The sequence below is a fragment of the Penicillium digitatum genome, chromosome 2 (assembly GCF_016767815.1).
Source record: "Penicillium digitatum chromosome 2, complete sequence".
NCBI classification, from domain to species: Eukaryota; Fungi; Ascomycota; class Eurotiomycetes; order Eurotiales; family Aspergillaceae; genus Penicillium; species Penicillium digitatum.
In genome coordinates, this window is record NC_089385.1 from 1,406,083 (window position 1) to 1,423,050 (window position 16,968).

At 49.6% G+C, this 16,968-nt stretch overlaps 5 protein-coding genes across 5 annotated transcripts; 2 read left to right on the forward strand and 3 right to left on the reverse strand.

Annotated features, from left to right (window-relative positions):
- Window positions 1-152: 152 nt before the first annotated feature.
- On the reverse strand, window positions 153-3,578 carry Pdw03_6570 (Glycoside hydrolase, family 71; the record flags this gene model as incomplete). Its single annotated transcript, XM_066101390.1, has 8 exons — window positions 153-518; window positions 595-957; window positions 1,167-1,620; window positions 1,677-1,773; window positions 2,086-2,592; window positions 2,661-2,792; window positions 2,854-3,385; window positions 3,450-3,578. 8 exons carry the CDS (start codon window positions 3,576-3,578, stop codon window positions 153-155), a joined length of 2,580 nt encoding a protein of 859 aa, XP_065956473.1.
- Window positions 3,579-5,000: 1,422 nt separating this feature from the next.
- On the reverse strand, window positions 5,001-11,936 carry Pdw03_6571 (Methyl methanesulfonate-sensitivity protein 22; the record flags this gene model as incomplete). Its single annotated transcript, XM_014679869.2, has 1 exon — window positions 5,001-11,936. One exon carries the CDS (start codon window positions 11,934-11,936, stop codon window positions 5,001-5,003), a length of 6,936 nt encoding a protein of 2,311 aa, XP_014535355.2.
- Window positions 11,937-12,223: 287 nt separating this feature from the next.
- Window positions 12,224-12,507, forward strand: Pdw03_6572 (uncharacterized protein; the record flags this gene model as incomplete). Its single annotated transcript, XM_066101391.1, has 2 exons — window positions 12,224-12,278; window positions 12,350-12,507. 2 exons carry the CDS (start codon window positions 12,224-12,226, stop codon window positions 12,505-12,507), a joined length of 213 nt encoding a protein of 70 aa, XP_065956474.1.
- A 548-nt stretch (window positions 12,508-13,055) lies between these two features.
- Window positions 13,056-14,130, reverse strand: Pdw03_6573 (PAPA-1-like conserved region; the record flags this gene model as incomplete). Its single annotated transcript, XM_014679867.1, has 3 exons — window positions 13,056-13,310; window positions 13,373-13,479; window positions 13,533-14,130. The coding sequence occupies 3 exons, from the start codon at window positions 14,128-14,130 to the stop codon at window positions 13,056-13,058; spliced, it is 960 nt and encodes a 319-aa protein (XP_014535353.1).
- Window positions 14,131-15,178: 1,048 nt separating this feature from the next.
- Window positions 15,179-16,582, forward strand: Pdw03_6574 (Peroxin 14/17; the record flags this gene model as incomplete). The annotated part of the gene is made up of 1 exon (XM_014679866.2): window positions 15,179-16,582. The coding sequence occupies one exon, from the start codon at window positions 15,179-15,181 to the stop codon at window positions 16,580-16,582; it is 1,404 nt and encodes a 467-aa protein (XP_014535352.2).
- Window positions 16,583-16,968: the final 386 nt, after the last annotated feature.

The window sequence follows — 16,968 nt, forward strand, 5'->3', positions numbered from 1 at the left end:
AAATTCGCGAGTAAGATGTGGAACTTGGTCAACTGGAGTAATTGATACCATACATTTCAATGGCAGATGATCACAGGAAGACATTTATTCAAGCCCAAGGCCATAGTTGAGCATTTAGCTGTCAGCTATACTGAAGATGAATGCAGGTCTTCTCAACTCGATGCCTTTGTTGTATGATCCAAAGCACGATGCTTAGCTAGGAGGGATGCCCAATACTGCTGCCTCGCCAATAAGATTTCTACATCGCTCTGAACCCAATTTTCCTCAAATTCCGGCAGGAGATGTTCCGTAGGCTTTCCTGCTGGGTGACCTGCGAATTCTCGCAGCCAGCCATAGTAGTCCACAGAATCCGGCTTTGTTCCGTGGAACAGCTCGGTAGAACCCTTGTACTGTAGTCTCCGTTCCTCCCATTCCTCTTGTTCTGCTTTGCGAGGCAATTCTTTAGAACGCCCAGCTAGGAAACGACTAACCGCCACAGCCTGATACTCGTAGATGCGGAAGCTGATTGCTGCTCGGACCTGCACGGAATCAGCATAACTGTCCTAACTGTTTGGAATCCTGTGAACTCCTATGGAATTGTCGGGATAAACTCACCTGACCGATTACAGCAAGGGAGGGATCACCGATTTGGAAAAGGTGCTGATAGAATCCGGCCAGTCTGTTCTGAGGAGCAACAGCCTCGAAAGGCAAAAACGGATACGATATCTTGTATCCTGTAGCGAAAATAACCTTGTCGACGCCCGTGATGCTTGTCCCATCCTGGAACTCTACCGTACCGCCAGAAGCACCGGATATGCGCGAGATTGTCGTTTTACTGATCACGTTGGGAAGACACCATGCATCTTCGAGGAAGCCCACATCGCTGCGTCGGGAGACGTACAGCGGGCCCTTGACGATTTCGTGGAGGTCCTCAACAAGGTCTGCAGCGGATATGCCGCCGCCCACAATGACAATTTTCTAAAATCCATCAAAGACAAGATCAGCATCCAGTGACTGAGATGCTGTTCGTATCATTCATCCCAGCTTCAGACGGACCTTATTGACATATGTGAGTTTTGGGACCTCCAGGATTTGGAATGCTCAAACTTATCCGGAAACTCCGTGGAGGTCTCGACTAGACCTTCGATATCAGGAATGTTAGGGACCGTGAAATGTCCCGAGGCTACCACCAATGCATCAAATCGCTCTTCCCACCAGTAATCCTTCGGTGGATTTGATGTGCCGTGTTCGACGTTTCGGCGTCGTAGCGTGAGCTTCCATTGACCGTCATCAGTTTTCTCGGCCTTTTCAACAGTGGTCTCAACAACGAGTAAATGTAGAAAAGGAATAAACAGATCCTGCAGATAGTGTAAAGCAAGATGACGCGGTCGAGATGGATTGTCTCGACCGAATTTCCGTATAGAGGCTACCGAATTGCCATTTGGCAGCGGCGTGTGCGTGAAGGCCAGTGTGCGGGCCCCGGCATTAGTGTCAAGGGTCTCATAGGCCGCTCCCCGGAGGCCCTGAGGCTCTGGGGTCGCCGGCATGAGACAAGGAGTTCTGGCTGCAAGTTGACTAGGAATCTTCGGGACCTCGCTTTGAGTGTTCACTTGAAAACTGTCTGGTTCTGGCTCATAAGCCCTACAACAACGAGTCCGTATTAGTTGAAAGTTCATCAAAAATGACCACGTACTAACCATAAACCGCCAGCCGTACTCTTTCGCTCAAAAACACGGATATAATCAAATGATCCTTCTCGTTCAAGCGCCCTCACAGCTGCCAGTCCGGAGGGCCCTGCTCCTATAACAGCAACGCGCCGATACGGAGAAGCCATATGTGTGGGACGGTGAATTATGTGCGTTGCAGCAAAACCATTTATTATGGAGCCTGTGGAAAACCCCTATCGTGATGGTTCAAAGTGCCCTATCGGCGGGGACAGACGGGGACAGCACGGGGAAACTACGGGACAGACACGACATGTCAAGAAAAAGCCATTCTCTAATAGAACACCGTAGGTATACCGATAGTGGTTAAGCCTCTGTGCCTGTAGTTCTCTAAAAATAACCAATCGCCCGGAAATGCTCCATAATGTCGCATGTCACTAACTACTTCCAGTGATCGACCCAACATAAACGTTGAAGTTGTAATGAACACAATTATCCTGAACAGCCAAACCTCCCTGGCCACTCAAAATCGTCTGTCCATTGCGAGTCACCTTGAAAGACTGGGCCCCAACCCCCATCGTCACATTCGAAGTAACAATCCCCGCCGGAACATCAATGCTAACCGGAGCATTGTTCCCACTCTGCACAGTCAAGGTAGCTGAGCTTGTTAACATAGTCGCGACGAAGATACTATCACTGAGCATATCAGTACCCATTGGTGCTGACAGGTTATCTCCCGTGCACACGACGCCCTTGGGTGTAGGTCGGTACCAGTACACAACTTCGTCTGCTTCCACGGTAGGTGTTTTTGCGCCGGATTTGTAGGCTGCGATATAGGGCTTGAATAGGTTACGCCAACCGCCGTGGGGCATGTCCGCTGCCCACTGAGAAGAGCCGTCGTCGCTGTGGTGGGTTGAGTAAGGGCCGATGTAGTGGGATTCGCCGTAGTCTATATGACTGCCGTTAGGAGAGAGACGTTTCCGGAGATGGTTCTCGGGGCTATAAGATCAATGTTACCATTCCATGAAACAATCTCAATCAGATCCGGCTGAAGGGAAAGCATTTGTTCCCAACGTAATGTTGGCAGATTCTCGCAAACGAAAACCCAGTTCTTGGTGTTGAAGTGCGTGGAGAACCAAGGTGAGACGGCTATTGTTGAGTTAGTCGACTCTTCCGTCAGGGATCAAAATTGGATTCAAGAGCTGCTCACGAGCCATATAAGTTTTTCCCGCGAGATAATGAACAAATCTATCATCCCAGACCGTAGTCATCGGTCCTGGGATGATGCTATTTCCCCCATCGGTAGGCCACGCCAACCACGAGAACGCACCATCCGCACTCTTCGCAGGACCGGTCGTAGCCTCGGCTGGATCTTGGAGGTTGGGCAATGCGTAAAGAGGGTGGGATGTGCCTTGCTTCACTGCTTCCCAATTGAAACTGTCTCCGACAAATGAACTTACTACTGCACCTCCCTTGTACTGCATCTGTGCCGGGTGGCCTGCATATTGATTCATGTACTCTGTGATCTTTGTTGTGTCCCCGTTGGTCCAGTACGCAAAATCAAAGGAGATGAACACTTTGAAGTTGACCTGCTGGGCGGCTTCGTAGGCTAGGGCTAGCTGGGTTGGGGTGTAGCTGTCTACGCTGGCGCAGTTCAGTGCGAATGCGTCAATGCCGATGGATTGGGCTGTCGTCATGTCTTCTTTCCAGTCTGATAGCTGGTAGTCTTTCACTATTCCAACCTAAATATGTGGATGACTTGTCAATGATAGAGGATGGAACGTTTTCGGGTACTAGCATGCTAACCATGAAGTGGGCAAAGACATGTTTGTCTTGTGATTGACTAGCCAACTCCAAATCGAGAGTAGGGGCAGCTAAGGCTGGGAAGATATGGGCCAATGGGGCCACAGCACTAAAGAAAGATTTCCAAATCATGTTGGCTTCAGTGTTGAACTTGTGAATTGGTGATGGTGGATTTCCGAGATCTCTTCACAGATTATATAGTTCCCCGTCCAGGATATAATATCGGTTGAAACGTTACAGAATGCACTAGGCCCTACACATATAATGCGAGACAAGTGAAATACCAATATCAACCTGGGACAATAACTTCAACGGCGAGTATAAAACTTGGCTCCTTCTTTCCGCATAAAATTGTAACACCCGACATACCATCACGCCCACGTGAGATTATGTAGCATCCGTGGAATTTTCGTGTGCCTCCATATTTCATCTTTGCCGTTTACCTCTGCGGCATATTGAATCGCTGAGGTGCCCAGGGCCCGTCGATCACGCGCAAGCCAAGGACTCAATCGGATGTTGAAATGCTACAGTAGGGGCTGAATATCACAGGCGCTATTCTCAACTTAGGATCTATATGCCAGCTGATCAAGGTAATGAAACTGCCGGACACAACTCGAATCGAGGTTGAACACCGATATAGTTGTCCACGGTACTTCCGATGGATGACGGACCCCCTTACCATAGGCTTTTTGCTCGTGGCCCATACGCATGATTCAATTTTGAAATGCCGAAACAAATTATCACGGGGGAAACCGTCTTTCGCCAAGTGCGATTCAATTCGCAATATGTTCAGAACATGACAAACGCGCCTCGTCACCGTGCTTCGTCGTCGGGGTAACATTTCGGTTCATTGGCACTATAAAGCGGTGCCTATCAGGCTCTTTCGATAATTAGGCCACCTATGGGCTGGAAGATTCTCCAACTTGGAGAGAATGAAGGTCCTATAGCGTCTGACAGAGGGGGCCTGATGAGATTATGTTGGATTTCTCTGACAGACAGCAAAGCCTAGGAACCAGAAATGATAGTGGAAGATCTCTCAGAGGAGGCGGAAACTAGGGAAGTAATGAAACAATATATGGAAAGTTAGATCTGAGACATGGGTAGATACATCAACAGGTGTCGTAGATTGTGGCAGTCTACAGAGATTCATTGTTCAAAGGAGATTACATTCCCCGGAGATTGCATTCCATGGTGACCTACAGATCCAGGCTAAGTCTGGGTACGCAGCCCTAATTGATTTTGGGCTGGTTGCACTGGACCCATTGGCATAGGTAGCCCTTGCATGATGCACGACTCGACTCCTTCTCCGTCTCAACATTCTCGGAGTTTTGCTATGAGTAGTCGTTTTGTATATATGTTCGAGAATTACACACAGGAAAGCATACAGGGTGCATTGGAATCCGAAGACTATAGCCTCCATTGTAGCAGCAACATGGTCGATACCGCACAACGTAACAATATTGGGCCTTTCGATTATAATTCGTGGCACGGAAACACCACCCCCCCTAAATAGAACGCCGTGGATATAAAGACCGAAATAGAATAACCACCAAGTCAAGTCAACAACTCCAGAAACTTTGCACGATCAACAAATCCCCTAGCTGCAGCTTCAAACACCTTCTGCGCTTCACTCGGACTAGCCACCAGACCAGCCATCTCAGGTTCGATTGGGATCTCTTGTGAGTCGTGACCAGGACGAGTAAAGTAGTACTTGCCCCGATGATAAGACCATTTTCTGAGATAGATTTGAAGGTCATTCGAGGCGAGGTTGTTAGCCGTGCTGAGTAGTTTGGTCTTCCTGCTATCGGATGGAGGTGGCACCGCAGGGAATGTGATATGAGCACTGCTCGAAGACAAGTCTGCGTCTGGATCTATGCTTTGTAGACTTGTGCTCACGGCTTTTGTGAAATCGCGGATCCACTTGATGTGCGTAAGAATACCCTGCCCTGCGCCGGCGGTTCGATCGATGTAATCTACCACTGGCAGGGCCGAAGAGATCATATCAAGGATCGCCGCAAGCATGAGGATAGTTACAGGGCTTTGCAGACTATGGCGACGGAGGGCGACAACAGTCACTGCTTGACAGGAGGCTCGGCACACTACATCAAGGATATCGATGACAGACGATACACAGGCTGTATCCAGAGTGTCTGTGTAACACAGAAGGTTCTTAAACTCCAGTGTGATGGTTTGGATAATGGGACGGCTGAGGATCCAGGCGGCGCGGTTGGAAAGCGTCGCTTCGAGATACACTGGAAACACGGATTGCAAGAGGACGGCCCGGAGAGTGGGTTTTTCGTGGTCCCCAGCTTCGTAGGTATTCTTCATCGATGTGTGCAGTTGATCAACCAGGTAGCTCTGTTGGCCGTCAATGGCAGCACGCTCGGAAATGCTCTGGACGAACCCGGTCAACGTCTGGATCTCTTTGCTGGAAGATAACTTCGACTCGTAGCGTTTAAGCTTCGCAACAATGTACCGTGGGTCAGTAGACGGAAGAGGGAACGAAGCAGGGTCTGTGAAGAAGGGGTCGATGGGTTGGATGTCGCTGGTATGTTGCTGAAGGAAACCGATCACAAGTTGCACAAACATCACGTACTCTCCTTGGGCAGCCTGCGCTGTTCCATTACCTAGCTCTTGGTAGTTGTCTTTCATGGATGTCATCACCCGCCGAAGGATTTCGGAGTAATCTTGTTTTGTCACAGGAAAGTTCCGATCGCCAGAAAGTTCCATGCTCAGGAGCTGCTCACGCATGTTAGACGACAAGCTCGAGAGGAGAGATTGTCGCCGAGAGCCAATTTCTTCCAATGTGATTAAATACCTGCCGATCTTCTTATCCTTGTAAAATGGAAGATTCGCAAGCAATGGATCTGTGGGACTTCCGTTCAAAAGCGCCTCCGTGAGACGGTGTTGAAATTTCAACATCGAGGAGCGCTCGACTAGCGAGGATATCCACATACTCATAACTTGGATTCTGCAATCAGAGACAATCTGCGCATTTTTTTCAATACAAGCCGCGAGGAATAGCGGTGCGAACTTTCTTGTCTGAACCGTCTGTCGAAGGCGCGTCCAGGAATCGTCGCCAAACTCGCTCAGGTAATTGTCCCAATTTCGGAGGCCATGGCGAATGAGAACTTGGGCAATTGACGTCCAGCATTCTACAACATTGAGAAGAATCGCGTCTTCGGGGCAATGGTCCTCGCCAAAGCAATTCGAAACGAGACGAGAGACAATTGGATGGAAAGCCTGCTGTACATATTCAATGCCCTCGCTAAGGGAACTCTGCTGGTCCCAAACGGCCTGAATGGCATCCCAGTCACCGAACTCCTGGCTGTCGTCATCGGTATTTACCACTACGGGAGTATCTGATGTGGTTGCAGCTGGGGCGTCTTTCTGGATGTATGCTACCAGAACCTGCAGAGCCTCAGATACAACAACGTTCACACGCGGGAGCTTGGGGTTGAAAAGTGTAAGGATAGACTCGAAAGGCGTCCTCAGAACAAGCCTGTGTGCATGCTCCAGTTTCGGAGCGAGCTGGACGGCAATTCGCATCCCGCTAAGCGCGTTGCTCAACAAAGTCTCAATCTGCCGCTGGTTCTGGGAGATTGTGCGTTCAACAAGCTGTTGAGAAACCCGATTGTCGCCTGTGTTTTGAGCCTCAATCTCTTTACGAGCATACGAATGCTGTTGCTGCAGCTCCGTAACAAAATAACCATACCAGTCTCCAAACGGATCGAGTCCCGAAACTTCTTCATCTGTAGAAAGCTTAAATCGAACGAGCCTTGACCATGAGCGCAAATTGATGCTGCACGCTTCACGGTGTGAAGTGGCAGGATGAACTAGATTGCGTATTGTCTCCAGTCGAGGGCGGCACCCATCAGGGACAGCCCAGTACAGGGTGCTGAGAAGATCGTGGTGATTTCTTAGTGCGTCGAGGTCTTCGTGCTGCAAGGGCTGCTCTTTCGGGTATACACGGCCGTGGTTGGGTAGAAGACGCCAGGCAAAGTTTCGAATCTTTTTCGTGTCATATCTCTTTGCCAAGAAGCGAAGACCACTTGCTACGATCTTGAGAAATGTGTGGAAGCACGGTTCCCCCACTCGGGCATCCAGAGAGGGATTACTATCAAGTTCGTCAAGAAATGAAGGTGATCCACGAGCTTCCTCGAGTTTCAGGTTGTGGAGGGTGTTCTTGGCGAAGAAGTCGAATAGCGTGTCCAGGATAGGTTTGCATTCTCTCCACCCCCAGGAATTGATGAGCCGATGGCATCTGAGGAACAAGGTTCGACAGTAGGTATTGTATGAGAAGGGTTGCGCCTTGGAGTTGGACTCAAACTGGTCCAGAGCTGGGGCGAGAAGCCGTTTAGCCAATTTCCAATTGTCATTGGCAGCTGTCAACTGATAACCAGGGCGTGCAATTCCAAGCATGTCTATTTCGTTGAGGGGCAAGACTGTAAATAACCCACGCCATCCAGCCTCTAGGTTGCCCACATCCATTTCATTGCGAATGATACGATTGTTGAAAGTCTCAAGCTGAAGATCTTCAAAGTAGCCCTTATGGATGTCTGAGCTGCGTAAAAGATGTTTGGTAACGACGTAAGCCTCCGCTGATGGGAACTCATCACGAATCCCCGAATCGCGGCGTCCAGGCTCGTTGTTTTCCTTGAAGAACAGTTCAAACTCAGAAGAGCCAACTTTAGACGTGATCAAGCCTACAACGTCTTTTGCAGATGTTTTGACAAGATCCAAAGCTTCAGCCGCAAGGGCAGGGCTGACAAGCCGATGAGAAGCAACTTGATAGATCTGGTTGGAGAAAATCATGTTGAAGCAAGCAATTTTGACGAGCCCGCTCTTGTTGTATTCGTCGCTGGTTAGAAAGGCAGCCAACGGGTCTTTCACCTGGGAGACCAGCCCCATTGCTCTAGTGACAAACCCTGTACGGTCAACTGGGTCGATGAAAACCAGGTTCCCAGTAGTAAATTTAATCAATAACCTGTATAACCTCGATGCCACACCTAGAGCTGCTGTAATACCGGTCTCTGGGGAGGTAACAGCACTTCGCTCAACGTTGTCGGTAATCATATCAAAAACATGCCCCATCTCCGATGATACTCTATCGTTCCAGCGACTCCATTGGAATGTTTCGTCTCTGAGCTGGATGGAGAATAAAGCGGCATCACCATCGAAGTCCCGCTCTGCGATTCGCAATGAACGAGAGAATTCCCCACTTCCTATGAAGGTACTTTCATGGAAGAAAGTGTTGTCACGTAGGGATGGGATTCCAAAATCGACCGGATAGAAGCGTTGCCAGTTGAAAAGCCCGCCAACACCGAAAGATGAAGGACGTGCAGGTACGGCCCCCGTTACAGTAGGAGATTCGGAGTCATCGGAGAGTATGGTAGCAGGATCTGGATTCTGACGGAATTCGTCGGCATCCAGATTTAGTCGGTTGGGGGGGTGCTTCTTCAACCGCCGTCGAGATACAGGGGCTTTGGGAGTTGGCACATGAGTTCGTACTTCAGCTGAGGCGGCAGCAGTGACAGAAGCATTCATGGGCGAGGTATTTCCTCCAGTGCTCCATGATCCACCGTCGGATACATATCGATCTAAGGTCAAGCTGGGCTTGTAAGGTTGTGATGTGCGTTGGTTTTTATAGTGTCGATTAAGGAGGGACAATGACTGGTTGAACATGGCCGGAACCATTTTTTGGCTTCTACCAGGGCCTGCCAAACTAGTTGCCGCAGGCCTGATAGTGTTCCTCTTCAAAGATGTTATGGCAACATTCCTGGGAATGACCCATGTGCGAGCGTGCTGATCAGTTTTTTGGCGGGAAAAGGACTCGGCCATGGGGGCTTGGTTTGGCGGGACTGATATTGCGCTAGATTTGGGTGCCATCTGGGCATGTTCCAGTTCAACTGTGTTGGTGTTTGAAAAGTCGGCATCTACCTCTGCATCATGGATATTGTTCGGTATCCGGCCGATATTAGAATTCGATTTGGCTCGAGCACTAAGCATCGAAAGATTGGTTGACCAGTGCCTGTGTTGGGGAGCTCTGGAACGAGGTGGGTATATCTTGGCCTGCCGAATAACTCCCCTTTGCCAGTCTCGTAGAGACTCATTTGCATCTATTGTGTCCTCTCTTGAGGCCAGTTTCACAAATTTATGAGTAGGGCTCTGCCTGCCTCCATCTTTACGTGAGCGTGGTCGTCTTGCCGCTACCCTGAGCAGTCGTGATTGCTCTGTTCGAGGCTTCGTGGCAACATCTGGCGCATCCAGTATTCCTATTCTAGGTCGCAGAATAGTTGAGTGTTTCTTGGTCCTTCGTGTTCCATAGGAGGCATCGGTCATTCGGGTTTGTCGAGGTCTCTTCCGTTGTCTTTCCCCGTTGAACGAACCAATTTTCGATTTTGGTCTTTTCAAACTGTTTGGTTTGTGGCGAGAGCCTTTCGAGTTGCGCGGAACAGGCCCAATCATGTAGTCGATGCGATTATCTTCAGAGATATCACCCCCTTCCAGTGCGAAGGATTCTTGGAGGTTAAGAGTGCCAGTCAGGCTTTGGCTGGAGTCACTGGTCATGGAGACGTTTCCTGTGGCATCGTTGCGTTTTTCTTCATCGTCCGAGTCAGAATCTCCAAGATCAAACAAGCCCCTTGATTGTTGCATTGCTGGTTCCCTTGAGCGATCACTCTTTCTAATGAGCTTCCGCGCAACACCCTTTCCATCTGGCCGTTGTGAAGAAACATGACGATCTAGCTGCGAGACTTTTTGTCTATCTGCGATTTTCCTTTGATCTAACCGAGCATGCGACGCAGGGAGCGCTCCTCTGATCATTCGTTGAAATCGTCGAATTTCACGTTCTTCAGCATCTGAACCGGTTTCTTCTGGATCACTCTGACTGTTGGAGGAGATGGACTGTACTTCCGTGTCAACATCTCTACACACACCAGTTGATTGGACCCGGCTGGCTTCTTTTGTTCCCTGCGCCCCAGTTTTCGAAAATTCTCCCGGCGGTGACCACCCGCGAGGAAACCGAAACCCCCCTTCTGAGGCACGCGGGGTTCTTGAGGTTGAAGATAAACGGCCTGCATGTGGGGGGCTAGATGATAGCTCATATATGGAGTTACCGACTTGTTTTTCGGTATCTGTAATTCGGTCTCTAATACCACGTGGTTTAGACGGTTTGTGTAAATTTCGACGTGCTTTAGGAGTTCCAGAATGAGAAGTCTTCTGGCGCTTTGCCACATGAGCTTGCAATGATCGAGAATGCTCTGACTCTTTGCGCCCCTGTCCTTGCGCAGCATATTGTGGGCCACGATTTCGTTCATATCTTATCGGCGGAAGATACTCTTCCAGGGGAGGGCTTGAGGGAAGTGCATCAGGGTCATATGAATCTTGCCCTTGACTTTCATCAGTTACCTGCTGTCTTTGCTGTGCAGGTCGACCAAACGGTTTGACGCCCCGTGCTTGCAATTGCTGAGCAAACTTGACCTGTTCCAAATAATAAGGTTGCAGTTGGATAGCATTGCGCTTTCGGAATGTTCTTTGCGCAGCATGCGGCAATTCTCGCAACACTTCTTCGGGGATATCAAGGCGAGGCAGAACATCATCTGGGATGGCATCTAGCTCAACGAGCACTGCTTGTCGTAGATCTGCATCCCCACCTGCCGGTCTTTCTGGTTCCACCTCCATCATACCATCTAGGTGTAGTTCTGTAGAATCATTGGCCGGCGGAGAGCCAAAAGAGGACGGCACAGAAGAGAGTGGAGAATCATCATCCGAAGCCTCCTCCTGTAGCGATGATTGTGGCGGTAACTGCGGCGGCTCTTTTGGCTGGACGTGCTGGACCACGGGCTTTTTCTTCTGAGGTGGCTGAGAGATCAATGTCAGCTCGTCAGGCGAAGAGCTCCTAGTGCTTGAGGTTTCATCTTTTGTGGTTGCCTTTGAGGTATGCGGCTCTGCTATGACATGTGATTGCGAGGGCTGTGTGGTCTTCAAGGGCTTTGGTGTAGACTCGCAGCTCGAGCGTTTGGATAGAGACCTTTCATGTTCCTGCGATGACGTTGGGAAATCGTATATGCTGTTTGAATTCTTTGCGGAGGCACTAGTATTACACGTCTCGCTGCTGCGGCGATTTGTTGCTTTCGTAGCCGACGATCGAGGTCCGTAGGTCTTGCGTCCTCTTCTTTGTTTTGGTGTCGTTTCGTCATGCGCGGTAATTGTAAAGTGAGGACTTGGTCGATTCGTATTCCGGTAAGCCATCTCCTCTGTATCTGAGAGTGTAATGGAGCCATTTTCAGCCCGAACGTGCTCTTGTTGCTCCTTCGCTACACTCGATGTCCCTTCCTTCGGCGAAGATGAAGGGGTGTCGATGTATTCGAGATTTTCGACAGTAGGGCTGTTTCCGACATTTCCCTTCTTCGAGTCTAGAGAATCGAAGCCATCTTCCTCGTCCGAGTCGGGGACATATCCTCGTTGTCGCCATGATTCCATTTGCATCCTTGGCGGGGATCCCCCATGTCTTTAAACAGTCATTGGGTGGTCTTAATGCGATTTAAAACGTGAGTAGGATATTTCTCGGGCTAAAATTCACGAAACTCAAGGAGATCAAACGTCGAACAAGTATTCAAACAGTCTGAATGCAGGGAATTTGATTCCGACGCGTGCCAACGGGGCAATTTAGCAGACGCGCCGGTTGCTAATCAGCCAACTGATAACCGATTTCCCGCATCACCGCAACCTCCAACCAACTGCAAATCTCGCCGTCGCCCCCCAATTCCTCCGAAATGAGTCGCAATTTTTTCCCTGCCATTTTCGCCATTGGCGTGGGTGTCTTTACAGGTAAATCTGCTTTACGGCAAGGGCTCATGTCTGGTATCAAACCCTAACCTCGAACTCTTCATCTGCTCCAGGCTACTATACTTTCCAACCGACATTCCAGCAACTTCAATATGAAAGAGAGCACGCTCAGAAGACCTCACATCCGTCTGGTGCTACTGTATTGAAGCAGGACACCAATTCTCCCACGAAAACCAACCTTGAGCAAGATCCGAAGTCGACGACTCAATGACAATGACCGGCCTTCCCTTGAAGTGGCATTCTGAACACTGACTAGGCCTGAGTGCTACCAGGCATGATTGTACCAGCAGTCTGTTCTCGGCGCACTATGCTCCATTGGAACTCGTGCTCTTCTCCGCACTCCGGCGCACACGGCACCATGTCTTTCGCTGTGCCACACTGGTCAGTCTTGTGACAGGCCTTGGAGGCCTTTGATGATATCGAATTGGCTCAACGGCCTTTGACGAAGTAGTTGTGGGTAGGGCACTGAATGGTGACCGGGAATTGGCTAGCCCGCGTACTATTGAGGGTCTCCGACTAAATAAATGTATAAGCCGATTTTCTCGGCAAGTGCGTGTGTATCTGGAAATAGTTGAAACAGTCGATGTATTGCATGGCATTTAAACCTGGACATTTGAAAGAGACATGTTTTGAACGCCGTTTGCAGCACATACAGAAAATAAACCCTAGTCCCCTGCAAATGATGTAGTCCGTTTTCCGATTACCATAGTAGAGAATCCTTCCATAAGCGCCGATCCGTTGTAGTTCCTGCATGTAACATCAAACCTCTTCAACCATTTTTCCAGTGTGAACGGCAGGTGCGCCGAAGACACATCCAGCAGGTGTACCCAGCCATTCTTCTGGCACAGCGACTCTGCAGCCGTTTGAACCGCTGATCCACCGCGACATGGTAGGGTAGGCTTTCTCGGCCTCCGCGCCCTCTTGGCCGGGGGTGCCATCAACAGCCTCGGCCGCCGCAGCTCGACCGCGCCGCTTGGGGGCCTGCTTCTTGAGCAGTCGGTTGATAGTGTCCATCTGGTGTGTAAAGTTAGCGGCCGTTCTCCTATGAATTGTTTTAAGTGGCATTTCGCGCGTACTTTTTCCTCTTCATTTCGCTTCTCACTTAGATTTTTCCTTCGCCGCGCCATCTCTGCACGACGCATCTGACGCTCCTCGGCGGTCAAATGCTTCTTAACCTGAGGCTCTGTTTCCAAGTTAGCTTTGGGTTCGAAAAATCCTAAATCTGTAGTTTCTCACCCATGGGAAGTTGCAAGAAATCATTTCCTAGATTTCCTCGCTGGCGCTTGGTGGTTTTGCCACTTTGAATGGCGAGGACATCACTATCCATTTCCTCATCAATTTCATCTTCTTCGTCAAGTTCATCTAGATCATCAACGGCGACGTCTGGGGCTGCAATTTCGTCCTGATCTTCACCCTCAGCTTCGGCGTCTTCATCCGTATCGGAAATAGGCTCTTCATCATCGTCTTCTTCTTCCTCTTCGTCTTCTTCCATTTCCATCTCCTTGGTCTCCACACTCTTGGGCGGCTTGGCACGAGACGGAGGAGTGATCTTACCGCGCCTGGTAGGGGCCTGAGGCTGGATGTCGTCCATATCAATGTCGCCATCAGCGTCAGCGTCATCATCTTCATCTCCAGGTGCATCTTCATCTTCGGCTTCATCCTCTTCTTGGTCGTCGATTTCCTCTTCGTCGCTTGTAGCAACTTCTACAATCTTCTTTCGGTTCCGACTGGAGCGGGGTCCCGAAACAATTGGATCTTCCCGGAATACATTGACTGAGCGCCGTCCAGCAGAACGACCAGCACTCGTAGCATCCCGTAATTTGCTGGAGGCCATTTTGACAGTTAGACGGAGAGATCGCTTTCGATCCCCTGAATTCAATGAAGATCGAGAGACAGAGACTAGAGCAGATGCAGAAGTAAAGGAGCGAGTTTGTCTCGTAGACCTGGTGGCCATGTTAGCTTCTGGTTTTGGGGTGTCATCCATCGTCTTTCGGGATCGAAGGGATCGACGGAGAGACATGGTGGCAGCTTTATCGAGTGTGACAGAAGTCTTGGGGAAGGTGAAAATGCAAAAACCAGAACAGTAAAAAGAAGCGGGACAGGGAAGGTCAATAGGCAAGTGTGTGGCAGTATGAACTAAGCCATTAAGCCGTTTGGGGAGGGAGCAGTATGGGGAGATAGAGAGAGGGAGAAGAAAGGAGGGCTGTCCAATCACTTTATCCACGGAGAGCGAGGCGGAGTTGCAAACCGGAAAGATACAGATTGCTTGTCTATACAGGATTTTTCCAGTGCGAACAAAGCGCACTACTCCAGGGGATCAGGCTTTTGGGGGTTGTTTCTCCTGGCTTCTCCTGGGGGGTTTCTGGGTCTAAACAACCCCGGGGCTGAGGCAGATAGGAAGGAAGACAAAACAGCACGATGAACGGGAGAAACTCCATACTCACAAGTACTTTTCTCTAAAGTTTCAGATTTCTCCAGGTGTCCAGTCGCTGACGCTGGATGAACGAATGAAGTACTGCTCGGTCCATTCTGCCGGGCGGTCTCAAGTGTATACGGATGCATTTGAACTAATTGGGGATGGTCTTTCAATAATTCAATTCATGTCTCTATAATATAGTATAGAAAATAATGGCATTTAAGACTCTATACCTGTCAATAGGACCTGGAAGTCAGGTGGTATGGCTTCGTCTCACATACAGGCTATTTTTGGTGAAGAACGATGCATAGTACCTTTTGTTCATTACCTTGGATGTTTGATAGATAGCTACCTAAAAGCAATTGGAACACATTTCTTAAGATCTCGGTTTGAATTAACCTCAAATAATGTCGCATTTGCATGCACTGTGAACACGCATCGGCGTGATATTGAAGCGTGCAACAATATGGATGCCTCAGGTGTAAACCGGCGTTGGAACAGCCGAGGTCGGGCTCACATGGCCCCAAGTCCGGGGAAGGTTCCCTCTCCTCTCAACAACACCCCAACTCTTTTACTTTCTCATATCTCTGGTCAATGTGTCAGGTACCTGATTATGTCCGACGACACATCCAAATCGACGTCTATTACCTCCTGGCAGAGGCCTAATCAGACAGCCGGGGAGTTGCCATCGCCAACCTCCGACGATGCGCCCGCACCTACAGCCTCCACATCCCGCCAAGCTCTTCTAGACCAAGCATCCAAATTCCTAGAAGACGAGTCTATCCGCGATGCACCAACAGAGCGGAAAGTCTCATTTCTCGAGTCAAAAGGCTTGAGCTCAGATGATATCCAGCAAATTCTCGGCATCCCTCACAACGCAGAGGCGAGTAGCAGCTCAACCGCAGCTGAGCACAAGACGCAGGAAGACACTTCAACTACCTCACCTAATCAATCCGAAGCCACCCCTTCTTCTTCTCCTACCACCTCCTCGCTACCCTCCAACACCGTGCCTCAAGCGCACCAAGCACCAGCGCCAGCACCAGCCATGGCCCCCCGCGATGTCCCCCCAATAATCACCTACCCCGAATTCCTCTTCGAGCCATCCAGGCCGGCACCCCTCGTGACAATGCGCAGCCTCTTGTACACACTATACGGCGCCACAGGCCTGGCAGCAAGTCTCTATGGCGCAAGCGAGTACATCGTGAAACCAATGCTAGCGAACCTAACGAGCGCACGACATGAGCTCGCCACCACAGCAGAAACGAATCTGCAAAAACTAAATGAGAAGCTAGAAAAGACAGTATCCGTGATCCCAGCGGAGTTAACAGCACGCAAGAGCAAGCCCCATAGAGACGAAGAAGAGGACAACGTTTCATCAATCTCCTCGGACCCAACCGAGCTGTTCCACCGGGACGTGGCTACGCAAACAATTCTAGAACCCATCCCGGTGTCCAGCACCACGGGGCTCGTCAATTTGGCGGACTCGACGGCTTTCTCGCCATCGACGGCGGTTAACAACCACATTAGCCGCGTTGAATCTATTACCTCGAAGCTGCGGGAGATCGTCGACTCGGAGAAGAACGCGAGAACACTGGATGACTCGATGCGTACGCGTCTCACGGAATTGCATCATTACTGTGATGGGTTGATTTATAGTGGTCCTGCGTACTCCACTGGGTCGATGTACGGGGTCTGGAATTCCAATACCTTGGGCTCTAACGGTAGCTCTAATATGCGGAAGGCAGAGGATGAAGCTATTGCTGAGTTTAAGGCTGATATTCGCGGTGTGAAGGGTGCACTGTTGAGTGCGCGTAACTTCCCTGCTAGTCGGATAGGAAGGCTTGGTGGTCTTTCCGTCCGTGAACGGTGATGGGGTTAGATCGTGGGCTTTGATGCGATTTTGTGAATGTAATAAGATTTTAATAGAATCTCTAGGTGACTTATTTAGGTTTATGCGCTGTAAGATCTTCAGCGGTCTGGCTTGATCTATCAAATTGTAGTCTGGAACTGATATATATTTTTTCTCGACCTATAACGCGATTGCCATTTCCTCACTTGATATATGTCTATCTAGCAGTCTAAATAAAAAGGCAGCACGTTGTGAAAACTGTCAACCAAACTAAGGAAAGGTCAGGAAATTTTCGCTTTGCTCGTGATCGGACATAAACCCCCAGGAGAGAAGACGAACGGAAGAAAAAGTACGCAAGGCATTAATTATAGAAAAATTGACAAGGAATATGAGAAAATTTAGAGCAA